This window comes from Podarcis bocagei, assembly GCF_964188305.1.
Source record: "Podarcis bocagei genome assembly, chromosome: 13".
Lineage (NCBI taxonomy): Eukaryota > Metazoa > Chordata > Lepidosauria > Squamata > Lacertidae > Podarcis > Podarcis bocagei.
The window spans coordinates 29,942,474-29,954,579 of record NC_138138.1 but is presented as its reverse complement, the minus strand read 5'-3'; the positions used below and the strand labels follow the sequence as shown (position 1 = coordinate 29,954,579).

The 12,106-nt window shown below is 41.7% G+C and overlaps 3 protein-coding genes across 3 annotated transcripts in view; 1 reads left to right on the top strand and 2 right to left on the bottom strand.

Annotated features, from left to right (window-relative positions):
- Positions 1–12,106, top strand: part of LOC308571672 (olfactory receptor 2AP1-like) — a gene marked incomplete at both ends in the record, with an annotated part of 295,033 nt that overhangs the window by 178,145 nt on the left and 104,782 nt on the right. The window lies entirely within an intron of this gene.
- On the bottom strand, positions 73–1,032 carry LOC308570511 (olfactory receptor 6B1-like; the record flags this gene model as incomplete). Its single annotated transcript, XM_081165414.1, has 1 exon — positions 73–1,032. One exon carries the CDS (start codon positions 1,030–1,032, stop codon positions 73–75), a length of 960 nt encoding a protein of 319 aa, XP_081021540.1.
- LOC308570629 (olfactory receptor 6B1-like) lies at positions 5,097–10,218 on the bottom strand (the record flags this gene model as incomplete). Its single annotated transcript, XM_081165544.1, has 2 exons — positions 9,702–10,218; positions 5,097–5,969 (listed from the first exon to the last, which is right to left on the bottom strand). Exons 1-2 carry the CDS (start codon positions 9,822–9,824, stop codon positions 5,097–5,099), a joined length of 996 nt encoding a protein of 331 aa, XP_081021670.1. The 5' UTR covers positions 9,825–10,218.

Sequence of the window (12,106 nt, the reverse complement as noted above, 5' to 3'; positions counted from 1 at the left end):
CTACATCCAGTACAAAATGATGCCTTTGTAATAGAAAAGGGCTTCATCATTCAGTTTGAAATCATGGCTTTATTAAACTCTTATATGTGCATATTTGTAAGCTACTTTCCTCAAGGCCTCCTTCACCTCTTTGTTCCTCAGACTATATATTAGAGGATTGAGGAGAGGTGTCAATATTGTGTAAAAGACAGAGAAGACTTTGTTCAGCTCTCTCAGTTGGTTGGTGTCTGGCAAAATGTACACAGCGATGATGGTGCCATAGAAAATGGTCACCACAATGAGATGAGAAGAGCAGGTAGAGAAGGCCTTTTGTCTTCCTGTGGAGGACGGGATGCCAAGAATGGCATTAATGATGCACCCATAGGATGCTATTGTTATACTGAATGGTGGCAGTGTGCAGATGGAGGTCAGAGCAAATGACAGAACTTTTATTTGATGTGTGTCACTGCAGGCAACATTCACTATTGGAATGAAATCACAAAAGAAATGATCAATAACACTGTAGCCACAGAAGGTTAACTGCAGTGTAAAAATTAACAAGATCATGTTTACCACAAAACTGCCGATCCAAGAACCAGCCACCAGCTGGAGGCAGATTTTGAAATTCATAAGAAATGGATAATGCAAGGGCCTGCATATTGCGACATAGCGATCGTAGGACATTGCTGTCAGGAGGTAGCACTCTGCTGCTATCAAGAAACCAAAAACCCACAATTGCACAATGCACCCATTCACCGAAACACTTTGGTTCTTGGTTAAGAAACTGGCCAGCATTCTAGGGAGGATGGTTGAACTGTAGCAGGTCTCCAAGCAAGACAGATTCCCAAGGAAGAAATACATGGGTGTGTGTAAGCTTTGATCAAGCACAACTAGTACAACAATGAGGATGTTCCCAACCATGGTCATAACGTATATAATTAGAAGCAGCATGAATAGAAAAATCTGGAGTTCCTGGATGTCTCCAAAACCAAGAAGGATAAATTCTGTTATGATGGTTTCATTTCTCTCCTCCTCTTTCTTCATGGTTTTCATCTGGTGGAATAGAAGAGATGAGGTGGGGTGTGATCATTGTTTTCTTTGTTTTGCAAGTACAAATACAAACAGGAACAATCATCAGGAGAGTCAATATTACATAAGCAAGGGCCATATAGCTGAAGTTATAATATCATTGCACAGGAGGGAATACAAGAGTCTTCTTTATTCACCAGGACCATCTTTCTATGGATTCTTATGCATCCATTACAGAATATACAGTTTGTGGGAACGATACAGGTATTAATTTTTCCCATCAATTGTAAGCAATAGTCATTAAATCACAACCTCCTAGTTAAGAGGGTTGTATACTGCCTTCAGGATCAAAGGCAGTATGCCCATGAGTACAAGTCACAGAGAAAGGACAAGAGGAGGTGACTGTTGCACTCATATGCTGTTTGTGGGCTTCCCAGAGACATCTTGTTGGCCATTATGGGAAATTAGACACTGACTAGATAGACCTTTAGTCGGATTCATCAGAGTTCTCCATATGTTATTGTGCTCTTATTTAATCCCTCTGATGCTAGTTGACAACCCAAAGCTCTCACTGCTAGACCTCACCATGAGTTAAAACAGTTTGGGTAGGGGATGGGGAGACATTGAAACTTGGATTTTAAAAAATATGTTATTATTAGCAGTGTTCAAGTTATACACTGAGAAGTTATGTATAGAGTATAAATGTGTGTTCAAGCTTCTTGATTTGAGATAAAATAATGCCCCCTTTGTGGTCAACCTAAGATGTAAAAGAAGCAAGATATGGGCAAGACAGGTAAATTCAAAGGTTTTAATAGGTTATCTAGGGCCATTTCTGGAAGATAGCAACGTCAGGCATTTACCATGACCAGCAAAGGGTCAATGCCCCAACAATGTCCTCATTCTTGTATGTAAACAGAGCCCCCAAGGTGGTCAGAAGGCGCAAGAGAGAAACTCTTGATTTGCACACCCCACTTCAAAGCCCATTCACCAGGTTTATGGGAGGTGGGACAAGTCGTCCTCCCGTTCATGCCTCCCAGGTTCTTTCCTCCTTTGTGTGAGGCTCCCTTGAATTTCTTCTCCCGTGCCTTTTGGACACTCCTGCTTGCCAGTTTACCAGGTGAAGGGGACATACAGTAGCAGGATTTAGGAGCAAGTGGTAGGCATTGTTGGGAGCACATTGTGGTGGGGTGATGCATTGGATCCATCTTCCCAACACCTACATCACTTCAGCTAATACAGATTGGGAGGAGGCAGGGCAGCTGTAAGGTTTGGGATGCACTGGTGCATTGACAGGAGCACTGCATTGGTTCCATCATTTCACTGACACATCCCCAACCTCACTGCCACCCTACATCACTCCATCCAATCCATGTAAGCTGCAGGGCACAAGAGTTAGGAGGATGGATCTCTGGCACAGACTCAGCTGCCCTAGTGTTTCTCCTTTTACAGTTGGCCAAGTTGAAATTTAAAAAAAAAAGTTGCATTGTCTTGTACAGGATCACTTCCCTGTGCTCAGCAAGTCTTCCAGGTGGGCCCAAGCTACATCCTTTGTATGATCTCTGAAAAATCCTCTGCTTGTTAAGGATTAATAAGCGTTCTCCACACAGGAATTGTTGTGACTGCTTTCCCACTGAATGCCTTGAAATGAAATTCTGTAAAGCTGTTTCACAAAAACACATTTTGATATTTAAAAGTGTCAGGTGTAAGCTTAGAGAAGCCCCTATTAAAATCCCAACAGAGCTCTGATTGATTAGATGTGAAAGAGGGAAAGGTCACTTCTGCCATGAACATTTGTCAAAAAAAGAATTTGTAATGGGCACAACCAAGCATGTACAAATACAGTGGTACCTCAGGTTAAGTACTTAATTCGTTCCAGAGGTCCGTTCTTAACCTGAAACTGTTCTTAACCTGAAGCACCACTTTAGCTAATGGGGCCTCCTGCTGCTGCCACGCTGCTGGAGCACGATTTCTGTTCTCATCCTGAAGCAAAGTTCTTAACCTGAAGCACTATTTCTGGGTTAGTGGAGTCTGTAACCTGAAGCGTATGTAACCCGAGGTACCACTGTACTGAAATGTTGAGAAAAGACACAACACTGTTTCTATACAACAGTTAAGAGACATGAAAGCACTGCCCTCTTTTGCATTTAGTCACCATAGTAGAGTTGCTTTTATATCACAATAATTGTGTATTCAGCATGTGCTATTCTGGAATCCAACACAGGGGAAAACTTCAACTACTTACCAGTGGTTTCTAATCTTTAGACAGGAACAGTATACGATTGATGTTTGCAAAGGCATTTTGCTATATTATGAAATTCACGCTCTTCAGGTAATAAGATGAAGATTTCACTGATCATACTGATGGATCAGTTACAGTGACAATGGCTGATTCTCTGTCATAGTCAGTGCTTCTTATCTAGACTGTAATTACATATGAAGAAAGCAAGAAGAAGACACTCACTGGCTAATTAACCTCTTGGGATATGCCCATGTTGGAGTGGGGATAAGTTTGAAAAAGGAGGAGGAGCATCACTAAACACTCAACTTCCAAAAAGTTCAAGAGAAACCAACATTATTTATAATAACATTAGAAAAATGTCTCAAGGGTGGGGGAGCACCCCATCTCAAGGTTGTCCTTGGATGGTGAGTTTGATGAGCTTCAATCCCAAAATACAAAATAAAGCAAATAGAAAGGGAGAAGAATAAGGAAATGCATTTCAAATATTTAGTCTCTCCTGTGGTGCAATGGGTCAGTGCATCTGGCCATTAACCAGAAGGTTAGTGGTTCGAGTCCACCCAGTGACAGCTGTGGGCAGGAGTCCTGAATTGCAGTGGTTGGACTAGATGACCCTTGGAGTCCCTTCCAACTCTACAATTCTATGATTCTATGTTTTATTTGAAATAGCTCTAACTTAACTGAGGTGGTGAATGTAATTTAAACCTTTAAAGTTCTAAAGTGTTTGAGACCAAGACATTTGAAGTAATATGTCATACTGGTCTAGTTTCCACCCCATGAATGGTGATCTTTACATCTGACCCTCCTAATGTGGTCACTCAATATTCCCTTGGTTCAGAGGTCAGAAGCTATGGTGCTCCTTACCAGTCGCTGGGTGAGGGTCTGCTGGCTCTGCATATCCTCCAACCATCCAAATTTGACCGGGACACCCCAGAATTACAGAAGCCATCCCTGCTTCTGATTGGATCCCAGAATGTCCCATTTTTGGTCCTGCATTCTCACACAAGTTAGCTGCCTCCTGCAAGTGTGAGACCAAAAGATGTATAGTTTTTTGTGCCACACTTGCCTTGTGTACCTCCTCCTCCTCCACAGTTTTCACTTAAAAACCAGCATACTTGTTTCACACTTGTTTCACACTTGTTTCACCAGATGCAAACTGAAACACAAATATCCTTTGAAACCCACATTTCACTGAATTTTATATAGCAGTTCTTCTATGATCTAGTGTGTAAAAAAAAACAACACCACAAAAATATGTGCATACATATGCATGTGAATATGTAGGCTTCGCGGTGGAGTGGAAATGACCACATTCATTTTGACCAAGCCTATATTTGCCTTGGTCACGTGAGTAAGGGGGCTTGGTCAATGGGGCTTGTGTGTGAGAAAGAAGGAGTAGCACTTGAGTCGATGTGTGGAAAGGTTTAACATCGTATTTCAAGGGAATGGAGAGGGGTATGTAACTAGTAAGAAGAAGTGTATGTGGAAATGATATGCTATGTTGATGGGTTAAATGCATTACGCGAATGGGATGTGTTGGACACCGGAGAGCATAACGTGCTTAGGGGCAGAGCAATGGGAATGTTAGAGAGGGTGTTGCATGAATGGTATGAGTATGTGATTAATTGTGCGGACATTAGGAATGGCTACAGAAAGGTATTGCAATTGATTTGTCATATGTAGCTTACAGTGTTCACCTATAATGTTCATTAGCTACAATACAGAGGGCTCTGTAAAATGTCTCCAAGGTCTTAGAACATAGCCTAAATGACTTTTGAATGTTGCCTTTCTTAGTGTGTATGAGGTTCACAAACTCCATATCATTCCCTTTTTTCTAGCTATGGAAGTCTAGTCACCTTATGCAACATCTAAAGATTTGAAGGCCAGAGTTGAATGCACATTTGCACATATGGCTGCCTGCTCTCCTCAAGGCTTCCTTCACCTCCTTGTTCCTCAGGCTGTATATGAGGGGATTGACTAGAGGTGTCAAAATAGTGTAAAAAACAGAGAATAATTTGTTCAGTTCTTTCAGTTCATTGGTGTCTGGCAAAACATATACAATGATGAGAGTGCCATAGAAAATGGTCACCACAATGAGGTGAGAAGAGCAAGTAGAGAAGGCCTTTTGCCTCCCTGTGGTGGATGGAATTTGAAGAATGGTTGCAATGATGTACATGTATGATGCTAAGGTCAGAATGAATGGTGGCAGGGTAGCTATTGAAGTCAGAACAGTTGATATGAGTTTAACCCGCCGTGTGTCACTGCAGGCCAGATTAATCAATGGAGTGAAATCACAAAAGAAATGTTGAATAACATTGTGACCACAGAATGTTAGCTGCAATACAAATATAAATACTGTTGTGTCCATCACAAAGCTGCTCATCCAAGATCCAACCACCAGCAGGAGGCAAACCTTTGCATTCATATGTGTGGAATAATGCAGTGGTCGACATATTGCCAGGCAACGATCATAAGACATTGCTGCCAGGAGATAGCATTCTGTTCCTGCTAAAACCCCAAAAGTCCAGAATTGGACCAAGCAGCTATGAATAGACACACTATCATTATGTGTTAATAAACTGGCCAGCATTCTGGGGAGGATGGTTGAGCTGTAACAGGTCTCTAAGCAAGACAAATTTCCAAGGAAGAAATACATGGGTGTGTGTAAATGCCGATCAGTCACAACTAGTCCAACAATGATCAAGTTCCCAACCATGGTCATGATGTAGATCATGAGAAAAACAATGAAGAGAAGAATTTGTAGGTCATGGAAGTCTCCAAAGCCACGAAGGATGAATTCTGTAATGATGGTCTCATTACGCCCAGCAGGTTTTTGCATCTTTTTCAGTTGAAGGGGGGAATGGAATTTGTCCAATCAACAATAAAAAAATTATTGCTTAAAGAAAGAAAGGAAAAAATAGGGAGGTAGTCAAGAGGAAGGAAGAATACAGTATATTTTATATTTTGCAATTTCTTAATTTAAAAGCAGAGCTTAAAATCATGAAAGTATCCATATAAGAGTATATAAAACAATGTAGGGGACTCAAGCACATGTAACTGTGTAAAATCTTATGCATCAGGGAAAACCAGAGCATCCTGATACAGTAAGTCTTTACAAGATATCTGAAGCAACTGATAGCTACTGCTTTACATATGGCACATAGTACAAGGGCAAGAGCAGAAAATGTTAATTTTTTTGTCTCTACCCTATAATACTGTGTAGGGTGCACTGCCATGACTAGAAGTTTCCTAGATGATCTAAGTGATCTTACTGGCCCATGCAGGAGCAAGCAGTCTTTCAGGTAACACAGTCCTGAATTCTTCAAGGCTTTCTATGTTAACAACAAGATATTGAACTGGGCCCGGTAGCTGATTGTCAGGCATTGCAGTTCCTTCAACTCAAGTGCAATAGCACCAGTTGCAGCTTCTGGAACAAGTCCAATGAAAGTGCCACATAAAAGAGCATTACAGTAATTGATGCATGAATCAGAGTGACCAAGGAAAGGGCATTGTTGGCATTCCACCCTAAGCAAAGAGGTCATTTGGCCCTCCAATGACAAAGGTGGATCAAGGATCATTCACAAACTACACACCAACTGTTTATTCAGATGGTGTGAAAGCTTGTGTCTCTATCTTGACAAGATTCAGCTTCGGTTTGTTGGTTCTCATCCACCCAACCACTGCAGCTAGGCATCTTTGAAAACAGTCACAGCCTCTCCTGATTCAGATGTAACAGAGAAATGGAGCTGGGAATCCTCACCATACAAATGATGCCATGCTATGATCTGGCAGCAGATCACTGCTCCAGCATTTCATGTCTTACCGAGAATATTGTGTGTGGCCATGCAATGTCGAAGTGCTGAAGAGTATGAACAGTTGTTTTCACAAGTCAGCTGGTGAGTGTATTGTTGGAACTGCATACCAAATAAGGCAGCTTTGTATGTTCATGTGATCACTGCATTCACAGAGCCCAGAATTAACTCTGTCCCAACTGCATTAGGAGGTTAGGCTTCCCATAATTTAAGAAATACTAAAGTGACATTAGTTCCATAGGTGTACCCTTTCAGCCCCAAACTCACTGCCACCATGTCCTTCCCCCACCCCACTCAGATAAGCTGCAGTGACACCAGTGTTGGGAGGGCAGCCACCATAGCACTGTACAAAACAATCAGCTGGTTTTTCTCCTTTCATAACTGGCCACATTAAATTAACTCACTCTGACCAGAAAAGTTATCCCTGTGCCCACCAAGCTTGAAAATTGGGCCCAAACTGCCCTATAAACTCCCTATAAGCCTTCCTACTAGGTGGCTGGTTAATAAGCATTGGTCACCCGGTAAATGAGTGGCTGATTTCACACTGAACTTGTTCCACCAAAATTCTGCAAGCCGGTTGCACTAACATTTCCCTGCTTAAAGCTGAGAGATGAAAGAAGCTCCTCTTTAATTTGTGACAGAGTTCTTGGCTGATTAGATGCAAATGAGGATAGGACTCCTGACAAAAAAAGAAGTTATCTAATAAAAACAGCTGAGCATGTCACAGTAGTGTAGGCTGGAGAGAAGACAGAATGAGAGAATTAAAGGGCATGGAAGCCCTGTCCTCCTTTGCATCTGGTCACCATAGGGGACTTGTTTTTATGGCAGGCTGTTTGGAATAATCATGTATTCAGTATGTGTGGAGAAGGAACTGGCAAACCACTCCAGTATTTTGTCAAGAAAACTTCATGGACATAAAAAAGGAGAAGCTTTGAAAGTGAGAGTTTCCAAGGTTATGCTCTGGTTCATGGGGTCACGGAGGGTCAAACAGGACTAAGACGACTAAACAACAACAGTATGTGCAGAAAATTCAAAACTGGGATCTAAAGCAAGAGATAACTTGGACTACTCACATTTGATTATAATCTAGAGTCGCTCTTTAGAACTGATCAGAAAAAGGTCTTTTGGTTTGTTATCAATTCCATAATTTTAAGGGATGAAATGATGATTTCTCCAGTCATGTTGCTGGATCAGTTTCAGTGACAATGGCTGATTCCCCTTCATGCTCAGAACTTCTTATCCAGAATGTAATTTCTTATGAAGAAGAAACAGGCACTTATTGGCTAATTGACCTCTTGGGATATTCTAATGTTGTAGTGGAGTAATCTTTTAAAAACATCACTGAGAATTTCAAGTGAAGACCAAACAATTTATGATAGATAATATTAGAGAAATTACTCAAAGGGGCCCCACACCCTCTCCAGGATGTCCCTGGATAGTGAATTTGTTCAGCTTCAATCCCAAAATCAAAATCAAACAAAGTAGAAGAGTAGAAAAAATATTTATTTTTATTTGAAACAGTTGTATTTTAACTGAGATGATATTGTAATCTTAACCTTCAAAGTCCTAAAGAGCTTGAGATCAAGATTCATGAAGGAATATCTTATTCTGATCTAAGCTCCCACCCCATGGATGGTGCTCTTTCTATCTAACCCACTTAGCTTGGTCACCCAAGATTCCCTTGGCTCAGTGTGTGTTTATTTCAAGAGCACTGCCACTCTTTTCATGCCTGCCATTCTCTTTATCACAAAAATATAATATTTTTAACATTTAGATGACAGTTAAATTTCTGTGGCCACAATGCCATTGAGCATTTCTTTTGTGATTTCATTCTAATGATGAACCTGGCCTGTAACGATGCACATCAGGTAAAATCATTCTCACCTCTATTGTTGCCCTGCCACCATTCGTTCTGACTATGACATCAAATGTGTACATAATGTCTGCCATTCTTGGCATCCTGTCCACCACAGGCCTTCTCTACCTGCTCTTCCCATCAGCATCTCAGTCAAGGGTCTTTTAAATAAAGAAATAAAAACATATACTTCAAAGGCATTTTCTTATTATTCCTGTATACACGTATGCCCCAAAGGTAACTGGAAGCATAGCAAAATGCATACGGGAGAGGAGTAACTAAGGTTGCAATCCTATGAACCAGGAGTGGGGAGCAACTGACCAGTGGGCCGGATGCAATCTCCAGAAGTTTCTCATTTGGCCTAAAGTGCCTCCCCACGGAGACTTCCGGGTTGGCGCCATTGGCGAATGGCGGAGTTCCTCCAACCGGAGGAACGGGCTCCGTGGAAATCGGGGCTTCCCACCGCGGCGAAGGTGGGGGCCCGTTAGAAATCCCAGGTGGAGGAAGCCTGGGAACGTGGGGTTCAGCAGAGCACCAAGAGCGCCTCCCCTACTCACGAGGAAACCCATTTTGGGGGGTCCGGAGTGAAGCGGGGTGAGTAGCGCGGTGCATCGAACCGATCACTATTTCCATGGAGGGATGCCGCGTAGCCATCGCCGGAGAGCGCTGACTTTTTCCTGATGACATTTGGACCTTAAATTAAGTACCTGTGAGTAAAACGGAGAATCGGACTAAGAACTAGTAAATTTTATGAATTAGGCACGAAGCGGGAAGGTATAAGGGTCATGATGTAAATAACTAGAAACACCACAAAGAGAGGAATTTGCAGATCACGTAGGTCTCCAAAGCCATGAAGGATGAATTCTGTAATGATGGTTTCATTTCTCTCCTCTGGTTTCTGCATCCTTTCCATCAGCTTAGCAGGAGAAATGCAATATGTTTGATTAGCATTACACAAGAAGCAGGCAAACAGGAAGGAGTGCACTCTGATTCAATAAAAGAATTGGGCAGCTTCTGGAGGAGTCAGGAGTTAACGTTCCATAAGGCAATACACAAACAGTTCATATCAACCCTGCAACAACAAACCCTGAAAATTTGCCACCTCTTTCAGAGTCTGAGCACACGAGAAAGTATATTCCGTTTGTTAACTCACCTTCTGCAAATATCAGTAGACAAATAGTTTCCTATCATTAATCCACTTAGGAGATGATAGGTTGAAGGTGAAAAATGATAACAGGTATCCAGGAAAATATATCACAATTTGCTTATATGGCAAGGTGTGTTCTGTGAGTAAAAACACAAAGCTGTATGTGGTCTGTTTTGATTTTTCAAAGTCATATTCTTTAAGCATAGATATGATGTTTCCTCATACACAGACCTCTCAGGGATCAGTGCAGTGACAGTACTTGACTCTGTCCTAACACCCATGGCTTCTTATATCGGGCTTAAGAAGAATGTGAGAAGCAGCAGGCATTCATGTCCTAATTAATGTCTTAGGAAATGTTTCAGGGATTCTTTGTTTCTGAATAAGTAATAAAAAGTATTGCTTGTAAATCTATTTGGGGAATGTCTAAGGAAGGCAAAAGTGTTTGATTACCAGAATTTCTCATGGGATTCCCACACCCTCCCTAGACTGCCACTGCATTTCAGCTGAAGTGAAATTCATGTGCGACCTCCTAAAAGCCCAAGTCAACAAGAGTAGGGTGTGTGGATGGGTATGCACACATGCCTGCAATGTCTCCTGCATGCTGCACACCCAGTGTACCAGCACAGAATGGGAATGTCTGCAGGCATTTTCTAAGTCCATTTTGTTGAACATGTTTAGACACCGCTGTGCAGTAAGGAAACATTCAAAGCAAGATGGTCAGTATGGAGCACACAGGGAAGCCATGGTTACTATTCCCTATTCAGGCATAGTGTCTGAACATGATTAGTAAGTTGTATCAAACCCATTCACAAAATTAATCATAATAAGAAGCACAAGAAAGTCAGAAAAACATGCAAATTACCGGGAGGGGGAGAGACTTCAAGAGAAACTAAAATGTGTGGATTTAAAAGTCAAAATAATTGGGCTGTGCACCTCCCCTCCACACCATCAACCCTCCCTGGGTCAACTTGGGGACCACCTGCTCCACCTTGAGTCCAGTCCCAAAGTAGTTTGGAGGGTGGTGTTTATGTTTAATGAATGTCTAATGCCTAATTAAACATACAGATGAGAGGGGGAGGGAGAAGTAGATGTTGCTCTCCACCCCACTCCCAACTGACAGCAGGGTGGCAAGCTCAATTTTGCAGGGGGCTCTTTGGAAATGGCTTCTTTGCAGAGGCAAGGAAAGGAGAGGGTGTGTGCACATTAAGCCTGCAACTTACGTGAGGGTTCAGTTCCCAGGAACAGCACACAGGCAAAAAAAACACATAAAACCAGGAAGGCTCAGATCACCTCCTCTTCATTCAGATGACCTCTGCTTGTTCTCCATGCTCTTGCTAGGTCCTATCTTCCTCTCCAACTCTCTGACAAAACCCGAATAATCTCCCAGGGTGAGTCCAATGGCTGATGGGATTGCCAACGGTTGTTTCCCATTCCTCCACTTCCTTTTGACATTTTTTCTACAACATGTTTTTATTTCCCCTGAATTTTCCAGTTTATTATTTTTATTATTACAGTGGTACCTTGGTTCCCAAATGACTTGGTTCTCAAACACTTTGGTTCTCAAACTCCAAAAACCCGGAAGTGACTGTTCTGGTTTTCGAATGATTTTTGGAAGCCAAATGTCCAATGCAGTTGTCGACTATTGTTTCTGGGAAGTCTGCACTAATCAGGAGCTGTACCTTGGTTTTCGAACATTTTGGAAGTCAAATGGACTTCTGGAATGGATTAAGTTTGACGCTTTTGTTTTTGCTATTCATTTTGCGTTTTTGAGGCTTTTTCGGTTAATTTGCTTTTGTGACTGTGTGGAACCCAGTTCAGCTACTGATTGATTGATTGTATGACAGCGGAAATGGATAAAAGCCCCCCATCCAAACTGACTATCATCAGTGCAGGGAAGAAAAAATAAATATTTTTTCATTTTTATCATCTACAATACTGTCTTATTTATTTTATAGTACAGTGCATTGATTATTGCTTTCATTTTATGGATCAATGGTCTTGTTAGATAGTAAAATTCATGTTAAATTGCTGTTTTAGGGGTTGTTTTT